Source organism: Acanthochromis polyacanthus, chromosome 14 (assembly GCF_021347895.1).
Source record: "Acanthochromis polyacanthus isolate Apoly-LR-REF ecotype Palm Island chromosome 14, KAUST_Apoly_ChrSc, whole genome shotgun sequence".
NCBI lineage: Eukaryota > Metazoa > Chordata > Actinopteri > Pomacentridae > Acanthochromis > Acanthochromis polyacanthus.
This window is the reverse complement of record NC_067126.1, coordinates 22,946,401-22,973,572: the sequence shown is the minus strand read 5'-3', so window position 1 is coordinate 22,973,572 and position 27,172 is coordinate 22,946,401. Positions and strand designations below refer to the sequence as shown.

Genomic DNA, 27,172 nt, shown 5'->3' with positions numbered 1-27,172 from the left:
TTCCACTCAGAAGTCCAACCCAACAAAATGGATTTCAAAGATGTGAACAGTCACTATGCAAACGTAAGACTTGAATAAACAAAATTCAGACAGGAAACAAACACAAGACAGAAGACAAGGAGATCATAAGCTCACTGCAAAGACGCGCTAATTGCCACTACAACAATCCCACAATCCAATGTGTTGCATATTGCAGATGTAGCTCATTGCGTTGCAACCTGGCAGTGATGAGACAGATTATAGTGCTCACAGCAGAGTAAAAAACAGTGATTATTGTGTGAAACGTAGTTTCTGAAGTGACTTTTATACAGCATCTGCCTTTATGTGCATGTGTGCCGGATAAAGAAATGCTGAACAGCAAGTGTAGCTTGACTATAATAAGCTACAAATGGAAACATATTTGTACGGCAAAGTTTGTAATTAGAGCTGTTGGGTGGTAGTTTGAACAACTTTGTACATTTCTATATCTACTTGACATGCACTCAGAATGTAATTATGTGGTCTCCTTAAAGCACTCAGATGTAGCAGAAAACCAGAGCTGGATGGTGCTAATGACAGTGGGACGCAGATGTGGACTGGGATGGTAATGGTTATGCTTGCTGGGATGGTGTTACCAATAATGATGAAAAAGATGGAGCCCAGCTGTCAAATTGTCTTGATAAACATTATATTCTTTGGAAAATTGTAGAACCTCATACATAATATCTGATAGTCTTTTGTGACATCACCACACAAAACAGTACAAAGAAATACACGACCGTTCAAAAGTTTGTGGTCACTTCAATGTCCTTATTTTTGAAAGAAATTAAGTTTATCCAATGAAGATAACATTAAATTGATCAGAAATATAGTCTAGATATTGTTAATGTGGTAAATGAGTATTCTAGCTGGAAACGACTGATTTTTTTTTAAATTGAATATCTACACAGGTCCATTTATAGCAATCATCACTCCTGTGTTCTAATGCTACATTGTGTTAGCTAATGGTGTTGAAAGGATAACTGATGATTAAAAATCATTGTGCAATTATGTTAGCACAAGAATAAAAGTGTGAGTTTTCATGGAAAACATGAAACTGCCTGGGTGACCCCAAACAGTTAAACAGTAGTGTTTCTGTTCTCAGAATATGGTAAGATGTGATGTCCCTTTCAATTACTTAAAACAAACAAGTATTTTATATATTTTGTGTGTTTTAACTCTTTACGTTGACTCTAATAATACCAGTTTGTTAAATTTTCACCCAGATTTGCAGCTGTCCTCATTTTACTGAACTTTCTGTAAAGTTTAAACTCACTGCTTTGCTGTCCAAGCTGCACATTTATAGTTTTGATTTACTGTCATCTCATTGATTGTGCCATTTTCAGCAGCTGCTCAACACTAACCTGAAGTTAGAAACTCTGTGTATGTGAACACATTGGAGCATTTTGCTGTTACAGAGGCAGATATTTCCCTCAGTAGTTGGTGGAGACCAAAAACAGAGCTCAGAAACTGATTATTGAATGTAACATATGCCAGGTGATCAGAAACATGACTCAAAGGTTATGTTTCTGCTGAGTGAATAAGAACTTATGGTGATTTTGTTTGTTTCCCCAACATGGCCAAAATCATATATAAATTAAAAAAAAACAATTCCATAATTTCACCTTTTAAGGAAAGATGTGAACCATTATTACTAATATTAATTTTATTTAGATTTTTTTTGTATTTTAGTTTTTTAAAAATGTCGTCTTATGATTTTATTGAATTGTACAGCCCCTTTTTTTGTATTGTCTTAACTGCCCAAGTATTTCATCTTCTATTTCTGTATGCATTAGTCTCCAAATCTATTTCACCATCCTATGTTTTAGTTGCAGTCTACCTCCAACTGTAACTCTGAGTGTTTTATAAATATGATTTGTTTGAGTCATTTGACTGATTATGACGTTTCTGCATGAATTAATTTTTTTGTTTGTATTTTCTGTGGAGGCAGCCTTTAATTTAGCTTTGGATGTTATGATGTGCCCTCCTTTTTCATGAGTTTAAGCTGGACAATCAAGAACAAACTTAAATCTTTGTAGAAATGGGAGACAGTATTGTTTTCCAGAATTCAATCTTTTTTTTTGTTCTTGTAATGCAGATTTATTAACAGATTAATGCATGAATATGTACTTTACATAACAACACTGCAGGCAGCGTAGACAGTCTGCCTAAAGAAACCTAACCCTGTTGAAGCATATTTTTGCCTTTTTTGTGTGTGTGTATGTGTGTGCAGTTATTAAATCATGATTTGCTTTGCGTGACCAGACACCTGCCTTTATCAAAAAGCCACTGCAGCCATATAATGGCAGGAAGCAGGAATCTGAGGTCCTCTGATCAGGTTTTGCTTTTGTTCTTTACTCCAGGGGCTCAATGAAAGAGGTGCTTTTAAATCTGTAGATTTGACACTTTGGAGGTGTCTTCTGTTGGATTTAATGCCTGTAGACACTTTTTAAAGCAGCTCCAGACCCATTAGTGTAGTCTCGCTTCTGCTTAATTTGTTTTTGTCTTGTCTGGTTGTCTGCTTTGAACATCTCCTGCTCTGTCTGATTTCTGATTGTGAAAGTCTTTGTGACGTCTGCTCGTAAAAGATGCAGTTTAAATCAAACTTACTTGCAGACCTTGTTGGAAGGTTAACAAATTAGGCAAGAAAAATGTAGCTTAAAAAGGTTTTTCATCAACCGGCAATATTATTCACATGTCGTCATTTCATTTCATCTCTAGCCTGTTGTTGTTGTTGTGGAACATAAAGAAACACTCAGACTTGTTTCCCAGCTTCAGGGCAAGCTTCATTTTGCATCATGATGTGGAGACAGTAATGGCATTCAGCCCCCTGAGAGGCAATGAATAAATAAAAAGAAAAAGTGAGATCACAGGAGGCATGAGGTCTGGGAAATCTCTTTGGTTGAGTTTTCCTCATGATAAGAAATCTGACTCCTGTAGATTTTTCGGAACATGGCAGCATGAGGGCATAAGATCGTAGATTGAGGTCCAAAGACAAGCAAAGCATGTTTTTAAATGACATGAAAGTGATTTCGTTCTGCTCAGTACGGCTGGTTTGGATTCTCTTAGAGAGCTTTTAAACGGGTTATTCAATGTGACTTTCAGTTTTTACAGACAGAAATTAAATGAAAATGGAATTTTTAACTGCAGAGGTCTTCTGTGTTTGTGATTGGTGCAGGAAGGCTTTCACAGCATCTTGAAGGATTCAAAGCATGTACGATGATTTGGTCTAAGATTCCAACATATTTGACTTGAGCTTCTGCATTGGATTTTTTTAAATACAGAAACAATCGTTTTTATAATAAAAATTGCAGTACTGACCCTGCAAATCCAACCACAAAAGCCTAGGACTGACCCATAAATGTTGTTTCACAGGCAGCTTGAATCTAGAATAAAAAGGCTACAGTATGCTTTATTTTCAGATGTTTTAGAAAATCTGAGAGCCAATTCTGACACCTCCAGCCTGAGGTCTTACATCCAATTTATGACACCTGATCCATACAAAGGTCTCCTTTGTGCCTGAAGTCTTTCAGTGGAATCATGTCTTTTATCTGACGTCTGAGAACTGAAGCTGAGGTCTGATGTCTTAAATTTGACATTTTGGCTAAAGGCAGGCTGAAGTGTCTCTGTAAGAGGCAGGTACTGTAACAGATTTTCAATCCACAAATGTTTCAGAAGCAGTACTCAGTTGATGAAATACAAATGTACACATGTGAGAACTTATCACATAAAAACAACCTATGAAACTGCACAGTTTATTTTGTGAACATCAGAATACAAACACTGGCTGAGAAATAGTCACAAAAGTTGAAGTACAAGGTCGCCTGGGAAAAAGACCAGAGAGCAAAGAATTCAAATGACATTATATTAAAAGAATTCCTGTGTTGTAAATCCATCTTTAGAGAGAGGGAGAAATAGTGCTAAAGAGGACAGTGAGAACATCATTCAGCTGTAACACGCTTCAGTGGATCCATTCATACATAACACTGAAACCTTACAACTTGCAATGAAAAAAAGATGCAATCTATGAAAAGCAGCTGGCACTGAAAAGCTCAAGATTTTTTCAGTTAAATCCCACATCAAGAACAAGGCAAAATCACACACACCAACCTGTATGTAGAGTTGGACAACATGACCTCTCCAAAGAACTGAAGCCCAAATATTTCAGTTATACCATGAAAGCTGGTTGTAAAATTTACAAAGCAAATCATTTTTTTCTACAAAAATAGATTTTAAGTACTTCTCATTATATTGATGTTTGTTCAAGTCATGAATTTTTCTCATGTTTCTGCTCTTGATTAGTTTGATAGAAAGGGTGTGTGTGGCTGAACTGTGACTGACAGCTGCTCTACTCTAAATAAAGCAGTCACAGCAGAACTTGGAATCCTCTGTTTGGGAACTGAACTCATCAAAGGCTGTTCCTTTCCTTAACTGTTGGTTAAGGAAAGGAATGATTTTCTCTGCACTAATCTGTGTTAATTGAGGATATCTGGGGGGACATTTGCAGTTTCTTTAGTAACTTAAGTTGGTGTTCTGATGGCTAACGTAGTGTGTAAGTTAATGCTGATGTAATACCTAGAAAGCTATTAACACAGTCAGACTAGTGGAAATGTAATTTAACCAACAGAGGAGTGTATATAGCGAATGCCAATGATAATCCAAGATAGTGGAGACTGAGGTAGCTGTGTTACTTGAAGTTCAGGCACTGAATGTTCACAGTAGATTCTATGGAGGCAGCTCTGCGGACCACCGTATGGAAGCTTTGAGTTTGGATTCTAACCGTCGCCATTGTGGCTTATTAAAATTGGATGTGACAAACGAGTGGCTATGTTGCTGCTGGATGATTTAGTTTGGTTGATTGGGTTGACCTCTATTGCATGCAAATTTTATCAATAATATATATAAATACTCATCCATAATTGAAGTGAGATCATTTATTTCTACTTAAACAATACCAAACTCCAGATCAGTACATATGTGCACACCCACAGACCTGGCCATCTTGTCACCGAGCCCTCCCTGCCATAACTCCCCGCCCCCCTTAGGGGGCACGCCCCCCAGTTTGGGAACCACTGGCTTACAGCAAGTTATGGAAAAGAAGTGTCTTCATTGCTGCTCGGCCACCTGTAGCTGTATTTTTCTAGTTACATCGCTGTCCTGTGAAAAGTGAAATAATTTCTCAACATTTTTGATCAACTTTATCGTATATCATTCTCTAGGGCTTTAATGGATGATCAAAATGTCAGATGAAAGCAAACAAAAAAACTGATATGTGGGAACATTCATAAAGCACCCAGGCCTAATGATGCAGCTGGCTTGACTGACTGACATTCAAAGAATTGGATACAGCACACGGGGTACAGCAACTGCAGTAGCTTATTAATCTGCCAAGACCATAAAGACCCCACTGTAGGACTTTGTTTGAGCGCCCTGTTGTCTCCACATCCCTGTGAAATTACGATATCCACAGCAGACACCTGAAGGCTGTGTGGCCTGATGTTGCTTTGCCTGAAGCTCCAGAAACCATTTGGCACAGTTAACTCAATTTTCTTTTAGAATATTCAAAAGTATGAACGAATAATGCAACAGCTGCCTAAGGCTCCTAAATATGTCTGCTGATAATATGCTTTGTTGGTGCAATTTAAAAGATGACCTCATACACCTGAAACACCATCCTCCTGAGACCCAGTCCATTCAGTTATGTCCTCTGTGGTTTGTTTTTGATCTATATATCTTTTGACTCAGTCGAGCTACAAGACTAAATCCCGATGAGCTCAAGAGAGGACATCTTTGCCATCCCATTGACATCTCATGTGATTGAGTGGGAGCAGGGGATCTTTGTTTTCATGCTGAGACAAAATGGAGACTGTTGACAGACTGTTTAATTTATTTGGAAAATGGATTGACATTCTCGTTTTTGTCAGCCTATTTTGATTTCAAGTCATCAGCCAATCAAACGCACGTTTGATTGGACCGGCACATTCAGCAAGTGAAAAGGGGTAAATGTAAGTCTGAACCTGGTCTGAACATAATGAAAATAATTCACTTAATAATGGTAGGGTCAATTCTATCCTTACAACATATGGGAAGACAATCACAATTACCTATATAACTGGACTCATTATATAATGCAAATAAGGTTGCTTAAAAGTTGGTGGGGACAATTTGACCCTCTTGAAAAGTTGGTAGTGTTATGTCCCTACTGTCCCTATGCAAACCTATACCCTTGCCTAAAGGACATCATTTAACTGTATATCAGACCCAGATAGGATTTAGACAACAAATGTAACCTCATATATTCTTCATATAAAACACATACCTGTCGACCACTTCCCGCTAGAAGGAGCCGGTGTCGCCCCGAGTCGTCAGCTCCAGGATGGCGTGGTTTCGGCGGTGGGGTCGGTCTAAGACGACCCAGTTCAGCACATAGATCCAAGAGTACTGCTCTAGGGAATCTGAATCGGCTTATTAGCCAGGAAATCCCCGTTATCCCTAAAATCTCTCTCCATTCTTAACGTGATCTTCCAGCAATGCCACCGCATCCATTGTGCCACATTACGCACGGCTGTCACCCACTATTTATCCGCTTGATCAGCGATTGGAGTGATTGTCACAGGCCTTTTCCAAATTAGTAATCAATCAGTGCCACTCACCGCTCTATATCATTTGAAGATGGAAGTTTGATATATGAACATAGTTCTGCAAATACAGTCGTAGGCCGAATGGCGCACTATATGAACATCTACAACAATGAGGGTTTATGATTACCCGGCTCTACAAGTCTAATATGTGATAACAATAAAGGTTTGAGATCAATCTGGTTTCAATTCACCACTTCACCCTCCGGCACTGCCGTTCCCTCTGTCTCCAAAATGTGCTTAAGCAAGCATCGAAGTTGGCGCACCGGTGCGCACATTCTCACGCCAAGTTTGCTTTTAGAAATCACAACGTACACAGCGTACGCCACTTTCTAGCCCTGTTTTGTGCGTACGCAAGCTTTATAAATGAGGCCCCTGGATAAGAGCCATAAAACAAGTTCAAGAGTCATCATAGGACTGTAGTGTCTGCAGGTAGTAGATGTAATAGGATTTTTTATTTGCAGTCTGTCAAGTGCAAAGATGTTCAGTGAAAAGCTGGGTTTTAAGTATTTTCTTAAAGACTGAGTGTTAGAAGAATTATGTTTAGAATACTTATAGGACTTATGTTAGAAGAAATATAATACTTGCTTTTAGATTATCATTTATCATTGAGTGACTGTGAAACGTGTGCCTTCTGAAACATGACTCTGTGTATATTTTAAACCATGATTCTCCGTGTACTTTGTACTCTATGGCAGAGACATGTAGGCACAGCACATACCAAGAGGCAACCAGAACTAGAGGCCTTCTAGATAACAAGACAGACGCAAATACCACACGTCTGCCTCTGAAGGTCTTTCTGCTAATATCTTACTGCTTGTGAAGAAGGTTTTTCCCATTGTCACCTCATGCTGAGTCATGGTACCACCCTCTATGTTACATTCCTGTCTGAAACAAATAAAAAGACGCAGGGGAGACACAGGCTCTTTGGAGTTGGGTGGCTGATGCTACGGTTTGTACACCCTGTCTCTCTCCCCTTGCGGCAAGTAAAATACAAGAGCTCAAGTACTGTCTCTTCTTCCTTGTGCTGTCTCTGTGTTTTACAGGTTTTAAACCCAACACTGAGAGAGACACTACAGATCGAATAGAGTTTGGTAACTAGCTCCACCATTGGGGAACCAGAGGAGAAGAGCTGAGCTATCGACCAGCCCTGTTGTGGTGGTTCTATCAACTGCCTTTTGTTGGTTGAGCACAGGGAGCAGGAGGGAGTGTAGACCTGAATGAGAGTTCAAGTAGGAGGGAGCTGTTTTCATTGTAGTTTTGAATGGAAGTGTATAAGTTTCGAATTTTATGCGGGCAGCAACTGGAAGCCAGTGAAGCGATCTGGGTGATGTGCAGTCTATGGCTGGTGCTGCTGCATTGTGGATCATCTGCAGAGGTGTGATTGTGCATGCGGGGAGGACTGCCAGTAAGGAGTTACAGTAGTCGATCCTTGATATTACGAGAGCCTGGACCAGGAGTTGTGCTGCATGTTCGGACAGGAAGGGTCTGATTTCCTGATGTTGTACGGGGTGAATCGACACAACCGAACAACAGAGGCTACATGAATCTTGACGGTTAGTTGGTCATCTGTCATGACACCCAAGATGTATTAGATTAGAAGCAAACTAAGCTTGGCTTTCCCGAAACTGACGATCTGTGCATGCTGGTAGCAGTTCTGCTGATCTCTGGGTGGTTTGTCTACAGATGTTTACATTGACTTATGGCATTGTCATTTTTCTGTCGACAGGAAGGAGATATCAGAGATGTAGTTACACACACACACACACACACACACACACACACACACACACACACACACACACATATATATATATATATATATACAATAAAGAATTTTTTTCATCTACTGTGGGTGACGTCACACGATTCTAAATTTTGACCAGAAAAAAAATGTATAAAAATGGTGCAGTTAACCTTGTCTTCTTCTCATAATTTCTATTAAAATAAAGCAATTTATGTCCTCTTTTACCCAGTCTGACTCATTACCATAGCAATTATGTTTTTTTTATAAATTACCACAGAGTACAGAGTGTGCCGAACAAAGATGTCATTGAGTCCCTTTATATCAGAGCTCCAACCTTTAGGATGAAAATCAGAAATAGAGAGTCTTGTTAACCCACTTCTAAATCTGTATAATACACAGGAAGTACATAAAAATACATGAGCTTGTTCAAAACAAGATTGTGCTTCACATAAAGGAAGTTTTATGATGTCTTATAGATTTTGAGCTGTGACCACAGTAAAAAAAAGTAGTAAAATGGGACAACTGTGTTTACTTTCAATTGTTGATCAAAGTTTATACTCTAATGGTCACAAAATAAGCTCAGATGTGCATTTTAGTGCAAACATTAGTATTTATAGATGATTTTAAACCTTGATGGTGTGAAATCCGCAGATTTTAACAATCTTTAATTTTTGAGATTTTATTTGATATTATTTGTACTTTAACAAAACAGGGAAAGTCTCAATAACACTAACAGTTATTTAGTATTTTTTTAATTTTAATATGAATAATTTGTCTTTTAGATAACGGCAAATATCTGTAAAATAATACTTTTTTAACTGATTTAAGTCCAGTAAAAAATAGTGTAATTTAATGGCTAAACTTTGTAAACGAATGAATCTGTTAAAATACAGATTTTTGTTGTGCTCTTACTAGTTTATAATGCAGTAAAACATGGACAATCCAGATAACAGACATTAAATGATGTGAAAATGATCATCAGTTGCAGACATATAGCTATGATTGTAAATTCTACAGTCCGCTTTTAAGATAATGCATGGCTTGCAATATGATACACGGGTTATGAATTTTTAGTCTGTGCTGTCAGAGCAGTAGAGCTTTCTGCTGACCATACTGGTTATGTGCTAGGAAAAGATGTCTAACGCAATAACATCGCAGTGTGCATCAGCATGGATGCTTTTTGTAGTCATAGAAACAATGACATGCAGTAGCCTGCATTAATTTGCATAATGGTGGCAGGGTCATTGTGTTTAATAGTGTGAAATGTTCAGTGAGCTGCATTCACTGGAATATGGCTTAATTCGGCTCTTTTATCAAATCCAATGCTGTGATACTTTCAGCCAATTTTCACATAATCAGGTATTTTAATCTGAACTTTTTATATGCTGATCATGTGTTTTACATATCAGTCCTAATTCCGTACAATAATTTGAAAGCACAGTTGTCGGCTACATAAAGAGAGAAACATAACTTTGATGAATTACTAATACTACATAGTTCATCTCATTGTGCTGTTTGGGATTGAATAAAATAGAATCACTTTATTAAATAGTAAATAAAATAGTGAATAGTACAACTGATTGGAATAAAATGAGGCCAATACAAAAAAATAAAAAATCTCTTCAAAGGCTGTTATTGTGCAGTTGATATTCTGACAGTTACTGCAGTGTGTAGGGGAAAGTGTTTCCAGGAAGCTTTCAAATTATATTGCATTGGATAATTTCATGAATGACACAGTATGTGTTCCTCCATCACTACTCCTTCTTCCTTTGTAATGTTCAGCAAACGATTACCTCCTGTCACTCCATCAGCACTTGTGAGTGATTTGTTGGAATACATGTGGGGTTGATTGACAGGTAAAATGTTGTTGTTTTTCCAGAGCATTTTCACAAAACCTCGTAATGAAAAATGCATTTATGCTAACACAGATCGTCAGGTCGCATGTTGACTTGAGTCTGCCTACTGAGGATAGTTGCTTCATGTAAAAGGGGTCTGCATCAAACAATGAGTCCTCAAATATGATGCACATTTCACATGTTCATCTCTTGACTTATTATCTGTACCTTTCAGACCTGGCTTTAATAGTTTGACCTGATAAAGGCATACATTACTGTAAAGAAAACCAGAAGATGCATTTTTAGACTAACTCTTCATCCAGCAGGGTTCAGTGTTGACTCTAACTTGTGCCTCTGTGTCTAACAGTGCCCACCCCAGCTACAGTGGGTACGGAAAGTATTCAGACCCCTTGAAATTTTTCACTCTCTGTGTCATTGCAGCCATTTGCCAAAATCAAAAAAGTTCATTTTATTTCTCATTAATGTACACTCACTACCCCATTTTGACAGAAAAAAACTGAAATGTAGAATTTTTTGCAAATTTATTAAAAAAGAAAAACTGAAATATCACATGGTCATCAGTATTCAGACCCTGTGCTCAGTATTGAGTAGAAGCACCCTTTTCAGCTAGTACAGCCATGAGTCTTCTTGGGAATGACGCAACAAGTTTTTCACACCTGGATGTGGGGATCCTCTGCCATTCTTCCTTGCAGATCCTCTCCAGTTCTGTCAGGTTGGATGGTGAATGTTGGTGGACAGCCATTTTGAGGTCTCTCCAGAGATGCTCAATTGGGTTTAGGTCAGGGCTCTGGCTGGGCCAGTCAAGAACGGTCACAGAGTTGTGCTGAAGCCACTCCTTTGTTATTTTAGCTGTGTGCTTAGGGTCATTGTCCTGTTGAAAGGTGAACCTTCGGCCCAGTCTGAGGTCCTGAGCACTCTGGAAGAGGTTTTCCTCCAGGATATCTCTGTACTTGGCCGCATTCATCCTTCCTTCAATTGCAACCAGTCGTCCTGTCCCAGCAGCTGAAAAACACCCCCACAACATGATGCTCCCACCACCATGTTTCACTGTAGGGATTGTATTGGGCAGGTGATGAGCAGTGTCTGGTTTTCTCCACACATACCGCTTAGAATTAACACCAAAAAGTTCAATCTTGGTCTCATCAGACCAGAGAATCTTCTTTCTCATAGTCTGGGAGTCCTTCATGTGTTTTTTTGGCAAACTCTGTGCAGGCTTTCATGTGTCTTGCACTGAGGAGAGGCTTCCATCGGGCTACTCTGCCAAAAAGCCCCAACTGGTGGAGGGCTGCAGTGATAGTAGACTTTGTGGAACTTTCTCCTATCTCCCGACTCCATCTCTGGAGCTCAGCCACAGTGATCTTTGGGTTCTTCTTTACCTCTCTCACCAAGGCTCTTCTCCCACGATTGCTCAGTTTGGCTGGACGGCCAGGTCTAGGAAGAGTTGTGGTCGTCCCAAACTTCTTCCATTTGAGGATTATGGAGGCCACTGTGCTCTGAGGAACCTTGAGTGCTGCAGAAATTCTTTTGTAACCTTGGCCACATCTGTGCCTTGCCACAATTCTGTCTCTGAGCTCCTTGGGCAGTTCCTTCAACTTCATGATTCTCATTTGCTCTGACATGCACTGTGAGCTGTAAGGTCTTATATAGACAGGTGTGTGCCTTTCCTAATCAAGTCCAATCAGTTTAATTAAACACAGCTGGACTCCAATAAAGAAGCAGAACCATCTCGAGGAGGATCAGAAGAAATGGACAGCATGTGAGTTAAATATGAATGTCGCTGCAAAGCTCTTTTTTAATAAATTTGCCAAAATTTCTACATTTCTGTTTTTTTTCTGTCAAGATGGGGTGCTGAGTGTACATGAATGAGAAATAAAATGAACTTTTTTGATTTTGGCAAATGGCTACAATGACACAGAGAGTGAAAAATTTCAAAGGGTCTGAATACTTTCCGTACCTAAAAGAAAAATTGAGAAGACTTCAAACTGCTTTCACATTTTAGCTGTAGTCATGCCTAGTGTGATACGGCACACAAACTTGTGTCCAAGGCTTAAGCATTTACATTTGCCTGAGTCTCCCCCTTCTTCCTACATTGGCAGTGAACATTGGCACTGGATATGAATTTCTAATGCAGACTTTAGAGTTGCATCATTTGTAGGGGGGATAGACTGTTAGACAGCCTGGCTGCAGGGTTAAAGGCAAAACAAAGAAAGCAGTATTTAGAATGTAAAGCTCTGTTAATGTAGCCTTCGGTGATATAAAAGGACTGACAGGCATAGCTAAAACTCCAGTCATACAATTTGATGTTTTTGTAATGTCTGTCAAGTTCGAAAATACTCTTATTTTTTTTTTAGATTTACATTCTCACTTGTCACAGTATTTCAGTAAACTACAATACACCATCTTGCTTTGCTTCTCTCAATGTCCCTCAGATATCCTTGAAAAGTTGGATTTCTGTTTACTGTCACATGTGTCTTTGTTACAGAGTAAGAATGGGATTGTTGCAAAAAAAAAAAAAAAATTCACCACTACATTCACAGTTATAATGTAACAACTGACCACTAAAAGAATTGAGTTGAAGGTCTTCTAGTTGCAAAGTTAAGACATAGTGAACTTGAAACACTATGGACTCTTGTTTGAAAGGTTTAGTGAAATGAAGGATCATTCTAAACTGCACAAAAACCCACTTTTCTCCTACAGTGTTAATTGTCTCATTTTTCTTTGAAGCCCAGAGTGTCCATCTATTATGCTTATAAGTGGTAGTATTAATAGTATGAGCGTCACTGGAGTGTCCATTGGCTGGTTGCGGTGGACTGGTCTGGGTTCAACAGGTCAGAGCCATTTATTTAGTCCCATTCTCATCCCATGGTTTGCACAACAAATAATTGACCATGAGAGCAAATACAATAACAGAGTACATTCAGCAGCGTGGAAGGCAGACGGGTAGCTAATTTATATGATCACAACACAACTCCCTGCCTCTTGGACCTTTTGCCCTCTCCCTCAATCAGCTGCTCTCTCATCTCAGGCACTCAACAATAAAGCAGCAGAGCAGCCACACTCACTTTGTCTGAGCTCTCATTCATCAGATGCAAAACCGGAGTTTGCTATAAAGCCTTTGGACAATTATCACTCTCTTCTTGTCTGTACTGTTATTTAGCACAATGACTGAATACTTTATTCAGCTTTCTTACTTGTGTATTTATACTTGTTTTTTCCTATTTTTTTAAAATCTCAAATTTAACATAGCTTGATCACAAGAAATTGACTCTTTGTGCACAGGTTTTCCCAGATAAATAGCAAGCTGAGCTAAAGCTGTCGCATAGCGCAAGAAATCCAGTGATATGCGATTGCATTTATTATGTGAACGGTTGTGAAACTTCCAGATCAGGGATGACTCATGGTGTTAATGATGGTGAGAGATCTTAAGATGAGTACCTGATAAGTGTTGTCAGAGATTTCCTCTTCTGTTAGCAGATGGCTGTTCCAGTTTACAGAGCCTAAGACTCCACTTACCAGGTACTTATATCACAGTGTTGACGTCTTTTCCCAGAAAGCTTCACAAACATGAACATCTTGTGTCATTCCTGACGGTTCACAACTGTTCACACTTCCAACACGTGAGTCCCATTTCATTAAGGGGTCATTCGCTATGTGATCTTAGGGTGACTCTTTTAATTTTAATTTTTTGCATTTTGCTGTGTTTTGGACTCTTGAAATGGATCAAAATCGTTTTTTTTCTCCACAATTTGCCATAATACTTAACAATGACAAAGTTTATTTATTTAAATAAAAGTTTACGTACAGTACTGTTCAAAAGTTTGGGATCACTTAGAAATGTCCTTATTTTTGAAAGAAAAGCAGTTTCTGTGGCTGATTTTTAATGGAATATCTACATTGGGGTACAGAGGAACATTTCCAGCAACCATCACTCCTGTGTTCTAATGCTACATTGTGTTAGCTAATGGTGTTGAAAGGCTAATTGATGATTAGAAAACCCTTGTACATGAATAAAAGTGTGAGTTTTCATAGAAAACATGAAATTGTCTGGGTGACCCCAAACTTTTGAACGGTAATGTAGGTACTCAAACACTTGGCACAGTATTCAGGTAAAACACTTCTGGTACCCTCAAGTCTTCTTTTGAATGATTCTACAAGCTTGGCCCACAGGTTTCTTCCAGAACCACTCCACAACTTTCACAGATTTTGCACAAAGCCACTCCTGTCTTGCAGCATGGTTCAGGTTGTTGTCTTGTTGCCGTCATCCCAGCCTGAGATCACGGGGACTCTGGAAAAGGCTTTAAATTGGAACTACTACATTTTTTTAAAAAAATTTGTCCTGATCAATCTCCCATTCCTTACCACAGAAAAAAGCCCCCAGAGAATAATGCTGCCACCACCGTGTTTGACTGCATGGATGGTATTACTGAGGTCATGCTCAGTGCCTGGTTTCCTCCATACATGCCATTAGGAGTTGGGTCTCAGTAGTTCAATCTTCCTTTCATCATTCATGGTCTGAGAATTGTTCTGGTGCCTTTTGGCAAACTCCCAGCTAACTATATGTACCTTAGTGAGGAAAGGCTTCCATCTGGTCGCTCTACCATAAAGACCAATTTCCCTGAGTCCTGCACTATGTTTGGCCTTCTGTAATGGTCTCTCATGTCCACAAAGAAACTCTTAATCTCATGCGTTGTGACTATTGGTTTCTTGGTCACATGTGACCAAGGCCCTTCGTCACAGATTATTCAGTCGGAGGCGGCTGTGGCTCAGGTGGTAGAGCAGGTCGTCCAATGATCGAAGGTTTGGCTGTTCGATTCCTGCTCCCACCTAGTCATGTGCTGTTGTGTCCTTGGGCAAGACACTTTACCCGCCTTGCCTCCAGTGCTGCTCTCATACTGGTGTATGAATGTGTGTGAATGTTAATGGGGGTGGGAGGGGCCGTAGGCGCGGATTGGCAGCCACACTTCCGTCAGTCTGCCCCAGGGCAGCTGTGGCTATCACCACCAGAGTGAGAATGTGTGAGTGAATGAATGATGGATTCATTGTACGTGCTTTGAGTATGCCTGAATAGAAGAGCGCTATATAAATCTAATCCATCCATTCTCTATACACCGCTTTATCCTCACTAGGGTCGCGGGGGGTGCTGGAGCCTATCCCAGCTGACTCGGGCGAAGGCAGGGGACACCCTGGACAGGTCGCCAGTCTGTTGCAGGGCTACATACATAGACGAACAATCACACTCGCATTCACACCTACGGGCAATTTAGAGTAGTCAATTAACCTCAGCATGTTTTTGGACTGTGGGAGGAAGCTGGAGTGCCTGGCGGAAACCCACGCATGCTCAGGGAGAACATGCAAACTCCATGCAGAAAGATCCCAGACCCACCCCAGGATTCGAACCAGGGATCTTCTTGCTGCAAGGCGAAAGTGCTAACCACTATTCCGCTGAGCAGCCCTAAATCTAATCCATTACTGTTATTATTGATTGGGTGGTCAGAGCTAAGAGGACTCTCATGTGCACTTGCACGCTTCAGAAATGTTTTTGTATCCTTCCCCACATCTGTGCTTCGACATGTTCATGTCTACATGCAATTATCTCAACCTCCACTATCAGCTGGGGGACCTTCTATAGATGTCCTTCTTAAATGATGTCCAGTGAATTCAGTTAGGCAGAAGTGGATTCGGTTTATATAGTAGAGTAGAGACGTAGGATGTTTCTGTGTAACAGGTGGGATGGGCCAGACCGGCTACACCTGTCTCTTTTTTTTTGTTTGTTTTGTTATTATGGAGTATTGTGTGCAAAGTGCTGATTAAAAAATACACTGAATCTTTTTCAAGATGAGCCTGAATCAGAATAAAATGTTGAAAACTTGACAGTGTGTGAAAACATTCTGTATGCACTGTATGTGCAGTGCTGTGCCAATTAGCTCAGAATCTAACCTTCCTAACCACGAATAAATGATTTTTTTTTGTGGCTTATTAAAGAAAATCAATGCAATATGTATCTTTTTATATTTAAACAATAGTGAAACGTGTATGGCGTAAAGTTTTCTTTTAGCTAATACATATTTCATTAATTTCTGTAAATTAGAAATAGCTGAATTAAATATGAAAAGAACTAAGACGCTTTCTTTTCTGTTCAAATCCGCTGAAGAGCATCTAAGTTAGAATGTACCCTAGGAGAGTTGAAGATGCAAATAGGAAACGGAAAGAAAGAATTGGCGGGACAGCACAACCAACCTAGAATTCAACATAGTTCCCAGCACCTTTTGTTGATCCAAACACTCTGGCAACTTTATGCAAACATTAGTCTGCACATGCAAGCAAGACTAACGGGATCCTTTTGTGAGATTTCTTTCATTTTTTGGCATGAAATACTCTGCATTACATTTCGTCCTGTTTACAACTGACTCGCATCCTGAGTCATGTTTGTCCTCAGTGGAGTTGCACATCAGCATTGTGTTGCTCACATCATCAATATGAAGGCAACGTCCAATATTAGCATAAGAGAGGCAACATTCTGTGAAACACCCAGGTGCTTGAGAAGAAGCACAAGGCTGTAAAAACATGAGTTTGAAGATGCAGTGGGAGTTGGAGAGACCGAACCAATGTGTTACAAGGACAGAGTCTAGGCAACAGTTATACCAAAAACAGAGGTCATTTATTTAAACTAAAGTGAACACAAATCATCAGTGCAGAAGTCACAAGTGTAGAAAAGATGCATTCCTGTTGTTGGAGGTCCTACTGTTGTACACGCTGATTAAATACAGGGGCTGAAAGACTGTGTATTACATAATGCCATGGCAGTGGAGAATAAACATGCTATAATCAGCATACAAAAGGAAGAAGAGAAAATGTCGTCAGTGAAATTACAGTTTCCTGGTGGGCTGTTCTATCTCCCGATGGTCAAACGAGAGCAGCAGCCAGCTACAAACTTATTATTGTGGATATTGTGTAACAGAAATATAGTCTCACATGGGAGCAGCAAATAATAATAAAAGACTATTTACAATGTGTAACCTCACTACACAACCCCACATCATGTTGAAACTACACTTTATGATTAAAATTACACCCATTTACAATCAAGGGCAGCGCTGAATATGAATCTGGAAATTAATACTTCAGATTGAATGTTAATAATTGATCAAATCTACTTGAGTTGATCAGTGTCATTATCAAAAGTCATGAACTCTGATTTCACCGACCTCCATGAATATGTGGTGGAATCAACGATAATTATGCACTAACATTTCTTAACTAATACTATAGACAAACAATAAATGACAACACAGTGAATGAAAGAATGAATGCAGGTAAACAAGCTGATTAATTAACTGTGGTCATCACTGGAAGCAGTTGGTAGAAAGATGATCATTTTAGAAACACTTCAGAATCAGAAGCCAATTGTAATTTGTAAATTCAATCGTGTTGCAGAAGGGAAAGGAAACTTGCCTTTGTAGGAGGGAGAGGGAGGCCGCTGCAGGATGTGTAGCTGCGATGATCTGCTGGATTAGCTGGTTCAGGAACACAGAGACAAAGTGTGCCGAAGTAAAACTATTAAGAGTTAAAGCTCACATTTATAAAGAAAATGTTTGCTCTGTAGGATTAATAAAGTTAACTTAAGAAGTCCAACTTCAATTTGTCAGGGCTCCCACCTGGCATCCCAAATACCCCTTTTCCCATCTGTTTCCTCTCTTCCTCTCCCTATCCATCATGCTCCCCTCTCTCCCTCTGTCCCTCTGCCTCTCTGTTCCTCTGTCTCCCATCCGCTCCTCTACCCCTGTCTCTCCCTCTGTCTCCTCTGTCTCCCATCCGCTCCCCTGCCTCTGCTTCCTTCCCCAGTGTGACAACTGAGTGGAGTGCAGGCTCACACCTGCCTCCACTCAGGTAATCAGCCTTCCCCGCGGGTTTCGGACAGCTGAAGGACATCTCACTGATTACCATCCCTGCAATAAGAACCGGCTCATCCTTCCACTCCCCGCCAGATTGTTTAACAAGACTTCGCAGTCAGTTTGCTCTCTAGCTTCCTGAAAGTCTGTTGAGCTTTTGGCATTTTTTAATACCCTTTCTCCTCTGTCTTTGCCTAGGTCCAGCTGTCCGGGATCCCTGCTGTCCTATTCCCTCATCAGTTTCCCCCCAGACCATTCGGCACCGGTTTCCCCCTCTCTGGACCCCCCTGTTCTGCTTGGACCCCTTCCTGAAATCCTGACCGGCTCCCCCCTTCGACCCAAACCCAGAACCCACTGCAGTCAGCCGGCTGGTCAGCGTCTCCCGGCACCTCCCCCTTGGAAGTCCCCTCCACCTGGACATCAGCTGCTGCTTGGCCTGCCGCAGACCTTGACCCCATGGATCATTCCACCCACCGCTTCCCTGCTTCCTGGCTCCCGCACCCTGGCCATTATCCACCCAAATACACAATAAAAACCCTTTCCATCTCCTCCGGCCTTGGTAATGTGGCTCTCTGCCCGGGTCCGCCCAGTCTAATCCGTGACACAATTAAATCATTAAGAAACAAAACCCAACTTACATTTTTGAAAAGAATCCTTAATAAACCCAAATTAAATAAACAGAACGCCTGTAAAAAGAAATCAAGTAAGTAGCCCGAGTTAAAGAATATAAAAAAAAACAATTATTTGAAGCCCATAGTTTTTTAAGCCTTAGTTGAATTCCAGTGATTTTTCTTTTATGCGGAAAATTTTCGAGCCAAATTCAAATTAGCGTCTAACCTATCGTGACTTGTTCCTCCCAAGGGCTGGTGTTGATCAGAGGCCAGATACCTTTAGAAAGTAATTTGGGTTAATTTCTTAAATGTACAAATCCAATTTTTGAATGTCTTTGATTATTAAAGATCTGAAATCCCATTAAACACGTGATTAACATGATATCAAACATGATATGTTTATTTCTTACTGTTCCTGAGATAAAATAAAAGTCTAAACATGGAAAAAAAAATGTAGAATTTTAGGACATATGAAAGTAATCCTCTAATATACATTCAATAATAAGAAAAATAAGAGTTGAGAAATGTATATGCTTAGGATAAAAAGTCTCTCTGTGTCTTTTATGGGTGTTGGCAGAGAGAAAAGCGGGATGTTTGTGTCCCGTGTGAGCATCTTCCACCAACACTTAAGATGTGAATGGTTCTTCTTCAGTACTGAACATGGGATCATTACTCCAGTGTGTGTTGGATTTCCTTAATTTTGAGATTTAACCTGTACAGTTCATTCTTGCATAGAAAGGTCTAAACATTAGTATGAGAAGAACATTACATTCTTCACTGAGACAAAGGTCACAGGGAAGAAGGTAATCTCCTCTTGTCCAGAGGTGTGACTTCCATGTTCCATTTGGGTGCACCTTTTAGGTTAGCTGTGTTCTGACATGGTTTCCTACCTAATTTACAGCTGTGAGAAAGAGTGTCTGGATTCTCTGTATATTGCTTTGGGATGTTCTACTTAGTCTGCTACATTATAATAGTGAAGAAAATATGAAAACCGCCTCTTTTATCGTCTTATTGTACCTGAATGCTCTTCTGTGCAATTTAACATTTTGGTAAAGGGCACTCACCCAGGTGAATGAAAGCAGCTCGATGAATATAACTTCAAGTCCAAACCAGATGAGCTGCAGAGAGACTGTAAGTAGCAGCAGGGGGTCACCTATGAGGACTTGCAGTGATTCCTTGACATTTCTGATGTTAACAGAATGGATGGGCTGAATGTCACTTTAGCACTTAGGCCTCTGTTGAATGCCAAAGAGAACTCATTCAGACAGAACCTTTTCCACTGATTGAGCAGAAAATAAACTGAATGACATCAAATGAGTCTTTTCAAATTGTTCTTGAGACACAGTGCATGAATTCCTGCCAATTTCCATGAAAAATGCTTGACTAACACATCTATTGTTCTCTCCATCCCTCTATTGTAACATTGCTAATATAAGTGATTTATTTTGGAGGCATTTCATTCTGGGTTAATGTTGGCCCACAAATGTCAGTTTGACAGCTGCGTGCCATCAACAGTTACCATGAGAACAAGATGCTGTTCAGTGTGGTGTCCTGGCATATGCGTTAAATGCATTAGCTCATTAATGAGTCAGCAGGCAGGCTCTGCCGTGTCCTCAGTTTTAATTTATTTTGCAATGAATTATAAACAACTACAGCCCTCTTGATAAGCATGTAAACAGTCATGATTTTTTCACACAAAATTACTGCTGGCAAAGCATGACAACTGGTGCTAATAAATGCGGTACCATCCAGTCTCATCCCTTCTTAAACCACAACCTCATGACAGCACGACCAGACACCATGACAAATAACACGAATCAAAACAAAGCAAAACACATACAAACAAACGAACAAAACCAGAGCTGGCAGGCTAGTGTCACTTGCTGGTTTGTGTTTGAATTGGGCTGCTGCCTCACTGCATTGTCAGCACCATGGAGAGCTCCTTCAGCACTATTGTCACCAGAAATACTGAATGAAAGATGGACACTGAGACACTGCAGTGGCTAACTTCAGCTGGGATCCTGTTAAATAGTACTGCAGTCTGTTTACTGAAACTGCCCAGACGCTTAGTTGTGCATCTATAAACTTCTGCAGTCCGTGGTGATTATTTCAGCTGTCTAGTGAAACCTTCTCTCCTTCGAGGATACAGAAGCACAATAAACAAATATATTAAATATCAAATATGTTGAATTATAGTATAAACTAGTTAGGACAAGCGTGCTCTGAAGGGCCCATTTACTTCACATAAACAACAAAAAAGCAGTCAAAGTGCCATACTCCACTAAGGCTGCACAGTCATTGGATCATTTCCAAAGGATAAGTCCCAATAAGTCTGCAGTGGTGGATTTGTAATAGGATCGCAATCACCATGTGATCATCAGCAGGCAGCTGACATAGTGTTCACTTGCTGTCATAGTTCCAGTGACGCCGTGGTGCTATCTCGCAATGATACGGAAATGTTAACAAATCCGCGGATCCAGACTATCAGCCACATCACTCCCAAAATCTAATTAGGTGGTCATGCCATTTCTGACCTTCCCTGAAAATTTCGTCCAAATCTTTGTCCATTTTTGAGTAGTGTCGGCACAGACAGATTAACAGAAAGACAAACATACGCCGATCGTCACATAAAGGCAAAGACAGCTTGTTCTGCATGTTAACTAAGAATCTAGATCTGATTATGGTATTCCTGATCACTGGGAATTATTCCATGTTCAAACTAGGAACCCAGATGTTTTAAACAAAAACAATATTTAAAAATGTCAATTATTGACCAGCTTAAGTATGAATTAGCATTTTCTAATTGGGCATTCCACAAAGAATGTTTACAATTGTGATCGATTAAATCCAGGATACAAAAACTGACTTCTAGTGCTGGGCAGTCTTTGTGACTATTTCTTTATTTCTAAAGCAGCCATAGCCGATATTTTTATGGATCACATGAACTCTTGTATGTACAGAGTATTGCTCATGAACCCACAGAGAATCCTCAACTACCTCTGCAGCTTTATTGAACTTTACAGCACGTAGTGGAGTTTTCCACCTGACAAAAAGTGATTGCAGCCCTCTACGCTGGGATTGGAATGTCATGACTGCATCATCCATTCTCTATACACCCATTTTTCCTCACTAGGGTTGCGGGGGGGTGCTGGAGCCTATCCCAGCTGACTCGGGCAAAGGCAAGGGACACCCTGGACAGGTCGCCAGTCTGTCGCAGGGCTACATATACAGACAAACAATCACACCTACGGGCAATTTAGAGTAATCAATTAACCTCAGCATGTTTTTGAACTGTGGGAGGAAGCCGGAGTGCCCGGAGAGAACATGCAAACTCCATGCAGAAAGATCCCAGGACTGACAAGATCCCAGGCCCAGGCCGAGATTTGAACCGGGGGATCTTCTTGCTGCAAGGCAAAAGTGCTAACCACTACGCCACTGATGACTGCATCACAATAATGTGATTTTATTCATGTTTGTTAGATTTCACAGACTATAAGCCATATGACTTCCTTATTTTATATGTAAAATGTATGAATCACATTAATTACAGTTTCAACAAGGATATTAGACTTATTAAACATGTGTTGTCTAAACACTGGATACTACACTAGGCTTATAGTACCCCCTATAATCATGCTAAATGTCACTGATTACACTATAATTTGCAAACATTTGTTTTGGTCACAATTATTCAGTTACAAGAAATGGTAAAAGTTTCATAAAGACACACTTTTACTGTCACTCTACATGTAAAGTCGTGTTTTTGCACATTCTGACTGTTGTATTCAGACAAAACCAGCTATGGATGTATTCTAGCCTAGCCGCGCTAGACAACCCACGACAACGAATTTAATTCTCTGCCAGGGTGGGTCTAGTTACCCTACATTAGGCTCAAGGTTGGATGCTCCTAAAACTGGCCGGACGAATCACCATGAAGTGTAGAGTCAGAAGGCAGGCGTAACTAAGTGACGACAGAGGCGCAACGATTCTGACAGACACAACCGGAAACAACTAGGCTAGCTGCGCTAGACAACCCATGGCAACGAATTTAATTCTCTGCCAGGGTCGACAACAAAAACAACAACAGTCGTTAAGCTCCATTAGTACCGACTCTGAATAATCTTTCTGTTAACATGTCTGTAATATACTTGAGCTTCACCCATTGACTGTATAAATAAGGCTTCACTGAACTACCATCCTCTGATTTCCAGAGCTCTAGGAGCCTATTCGTTGGGCTGATTGGTTGTATACCTACCCAATTGCTGCAGAGGGATTTGATAGACAACCTTTTAGCCCGCCTCCCTCCCTGTCCAGCGTCCCTAGACCCTTGTGCCTTCAGAACATGGGTCTAGCAGGGCTAGGCTAGATGTATTCAACTTTAACATAAGGTTTTAGGCAGAACATTGTGAGGCCTTTACTTTGTGGTATAACGGGCTGGCTGGAAGTGGTGCAAGGCATGGAATAGAAAGTGTGGCTGAAACTGAGGAAGCTGAGCTGGGAAGTCTGAAGCAGCTCTGGGACTCCCGGTGTGTGGATAAGCTGGCTGTTGGTGGACTGGAGGCTCGAACCTGAGTCAAAACTCTTTACCTGGCACATGCGCAGTAGCCGCTCTTGCTGTTCAGCCCATAGACACGGTCCGCTTGGATGGATGACGAAATTTACGCCAGGTGTGCCCTTGCCAACACAGAAGAATGAATTAGCCTCAGACTTGCATTGCACTGTAGTTTCTCTCTTGTTTTTGTTCATCTATTTGTTATTTAGGACAATAAATTCTGTAAAAATGGTTTTTGCGGAATTTTGAGAGTTTCATATATTTTCAGACCTGGGGAATTTCAGTATTTACTAAGGCAGCGATATTAAGGGTTTAATATCTTCAGAAATATAACTCCCACAGCCAGGAAATTTGGTGAGTACACAAACAAAGCTGTTCCCAGCAGATCAATAATAATTGAATAGCTCCAACGGAGTCCAAAATTTAATTTATAAGCCATTGAAAATGACAAAAAGTGCAACATTGTCAAACGAGTGGTATTGACGCCGCCAGAAAGTTGTGTAAGTTGACAAAATGGTAATACGGAGTCACGTAGGACCGAAACAATTGGTGTATGTATGGGTCTATAAATTGTCATTACATGTGGAAAATTACAAGTTGCTTCCGTGTTGATTTCATGTAATTTATCAACATATGAGCCTTGGTTTGCCTTAATGAATGTTTCCATACATAGAAATGAGGAGATACAACATGTACTGACAAAGGAGAGTTGAACCGGGTTTATGCTGTGCTCCAGGTGGCTGACCGGATGCGGAGACTCAGGTGTGTTCGGAGAAGGACAGCAGATGGACACGCCCAGTGAATGGAGAGGTGGAAAAAGCAAAGTGATAAGCAAGAATAAAAAGACAGAGGTAAAGAAGAATTCCAAAAACCTCTTTTACTTTCCCCGTTAGTGATACTCACCCACACCGCTGCCGTCTGTCCGCAACCAGCAGCGCGTGCAGCGAATTAATGAGCGAGGAGAGAGAAAAATCTTAAATCAGGGATCACGTGGTCGCCACCGGTTGAGGGCAGGTAGCCAAAGGTGCAGCATTTACGCAGCGACCCACTGTGACGGCAGGACGCGTATTCCGACGGAGGATTTATGACTAATTTATTTGCAGTATGCCACTTGAACGTGAAGTCCGCTTCTCCTCACTGACGCGCAGCTCAGGCGCAGTTGGTTTTGTCTGTGTGCCGTGGGGATCTCCAGCGCCTGCCCGTGTCTGGGGCTCTCCCTCCGCAAAGGCAGCAGTGACACGGTAGTGGTCTGCGAGGAGCGTCTGAATGGAGAAACTTGGCATTTGGCTTCTGATGAAGTCCGCTGCTGCGTCCTACGCGCATTGTTGGATAGCTCAGGTTTGGATCACAACTTACGGTGAAACTTTCTATTAAAATGAGAATGCACCAACCGGGCTGGGGATTCAATTGAGCCAAGTGATAACGCAAATCGACAAACTATGAACTTGCACTTGTGGATTTTAAACTTTTTTCTCTGTTGGACTCCTGTTGAGGCACAGGTAAGGAACATTATGTGTCCACTTCTTTAAACAAACTAAACATCAGAGCATTCTCCTGGTCTTAAAAGAGCTTAATGTCTGTCTATCTGTCTGTCATCCATTATGTGACATTAGAATGACAGCATAAAAAGAGCTAGGATCTGAACTCGAGTACAATATGGAGCAACATGTTTCCCCTCACATACTGACACAACCATCAATCTATAGAAAATACACCAGTCATTTCTTTCTGTGTCCATTTTGTGTGTCTTCCCTCCTTCTTGACACAAAAGGAGCAATTCCAGATAAATGACAGCACCCAGGAACATGACAGCATAGGTACTTTCTAATAGCTGAAGCTGCCCATACAGTTTGTCTTGATCTGTGAAACACCTAACCCGATGAGATCTGGCTGACACTTCACCTTTCACAGCTGATTTTTAAATTATTTATCACAAAATCAATGCCAGCATGTTTCACTGTAAAAATACTTTCTTTTTTTATTACGAGCATGACTTGTCAGGAGCAATTTGTTCCTCATTGTCGGAGTTGTTTCAATAGCCATCAGCTGACAAATTGATTTGCAGCCAATGGCATTCCATATCAGATACTTTACAGACCGCTTTATATTTGATAGATCTGCCCCATATTAAGTGACCTTTTCATTAAAATCGCGTATGTGGTGCCCACCATAAAATCTAACTAATAATGAGTTACAAAAAACTGAAAAAAATGTTCTTTTTCTCAACAATTATAATTTTTCCCGTTCATGTTTTCTGAGTGATTCCGGTAAAAACACATTATGTTTAAATTGCTTAGTGCTGAATGTCAGCAGTGACGCGATGCAGGAAAAAAGGGTGAGGAGACCTGGGGGGAGTGCAACATGATACTTGACACTGAAATTATGACACCAGACAACAGACTGGCTGCATTATTAGTCACTGATCTGTGAGGGGTCACAGTTGCTCAGAGTGAAGTCTATAATAGTTGCCACTCTTGAACTAAGGGCAGGAGAGTTGTCTTCCCTCTATGAAAGCACCATGGAAGCACCACAATTAGCAGTTTTGCTGCCCTGACATGACTTGTTGACTGATAACATGAATAGCAAATAATAGAATGAATGTTTTGTAGAAAGTGATGAAAATGTGGTAAATTTAAAATTGTTGTTTCTCTACTGTGTTTTTTAAGCACCAAATATCGGAATCATTTTTGTTTTGTTTAGTAATGTATAAAATGGCTGAAAATTATCACAAATATCGAAGAAAAGAATTGACTCGACAAACAAGCCAACAAAACAGCAAGGAAATACAGTGGAATAGCAGCAACAGGCCAACCCACAAAAGGATTACAGGATTAACTGGGTTCATCATGCTGCGTGCAAATACAAGTCCATCACTACAAAAGCAGTATAAAAGGCTCTGGCCACAAGGGAGGCAGCAGACAACATGTACAGAGAAAAGGGGGAGAAAAGAGCATCTTACAGTACCTAAAAAAGGTGTTCACCCTCCATGGTGATTTTTCCTGTATTTTTGCTTTTCAGAATTGCATCATGACCAATATCATTTGGTTTTTAGACATTTCAGAAGAAAAAAAACTCTTCATTTCAAAGTAAAAACAAATTTCTGCAAAGTAATGTCTGGTAATTAAAAGAGCAGAAATATTCACCCCTCTAACGCAACTCATTGAATTCAGCACCGGTACAAGCAGTTGGTGCTTGAAGTCACACAGTTAACTGGAGACCATCTGAGTGCAGTGAATGTGTCTCAGGTGAGTGCCGTATAGCGACACCTGTGTCTGGAAGGTTCAATCACTGCTGAATCAGTACTCCTGTCTAGAACTACACCATTAAGATGAATAACACAAGCAACGCCATGAAAACATGATTGAAAATCATAAATTGGAGACCAAATACAAGAAAATTTTCAAGTCATGTCTCTTGGAGTACAGGTAAATCCATCATTAAAAAATAGGAATATGGCACATGTAAATCTGCTGAGAGGAGATGCCCTCAAAAACTGAGTGATAATGGAAGAAAGAGATCAGTGAGGGAGACCACAAAGACATTTATGACTCATGTGAAAGAGTTACAAGCTTCAGAGATGTGAGAGACTGTGCATACAGCCTCTTTCTCATCAGTCGGAGCTTTATGGGAGAGTGACAAAGAGAAAGTCAGTGTTGGAAAAAATATCATGCAGACTCGAGGAGGCTTGCAAAGGTAGAAGGTAAAATGAATGCAGCAAAGTACAGGGAAATCCTAGAGGATAATCTAATGCGTCTGCAAGAGAACTGAGACTTGGGAGAACATTTGTTTTACAGTAAGACAGCTACTTAAAGTGTACAGCCAAAGTTACACAGAAATAGTTTAAAACAACAAAGTCAATGT

The 27,172-nt window shown here is 40.4% G+C and overlaps 1 protein-coding gene and 1 long non-coding RNA gene across 2 annotated transcripts in view; one reads left to right on the top strand and one right to left on the bottom strand.

Annotated features, from left to right (window-relative positions):
- Window positions 1–13,034: 13,034 nt before the first annotated feature.
- LOC110958210 (uncharacterized) lies at window positions 13,035–24,336 on the bottom strand. Its single transcript, XR_002596161.2, has 4 exons — window positions 24,215–24,336; window positions 24,012–24,068; window positions 23,347–23,433; window positions 13,035–17,773 (listed from the first exon to the last, which is right to left on the bottom strand). It is a non-coding gene; the product is annotated as an uncharacterized LOC110958210 (long non-coding RNA).
- A 158-nt stretch (window positions 24,337–24,494) lies between these two features.
- The window catches only part of pth2ra (parathyroid hormone 2 receptor a), a 63,648-nt gene continuing 60,970 nt past the window's right edge, over window positions 24,495–27,172 (top strand). Inside the window, 1 exon segment of the mRNA XM_022204633.2 lies at window positions 24,495–24,810. Coding sequence (XP_022060325.2) covers window positions 24,751–24,810 — 60 coding nt within the window. The 5' untranslated portion in view covers window positions 24,495–24,750.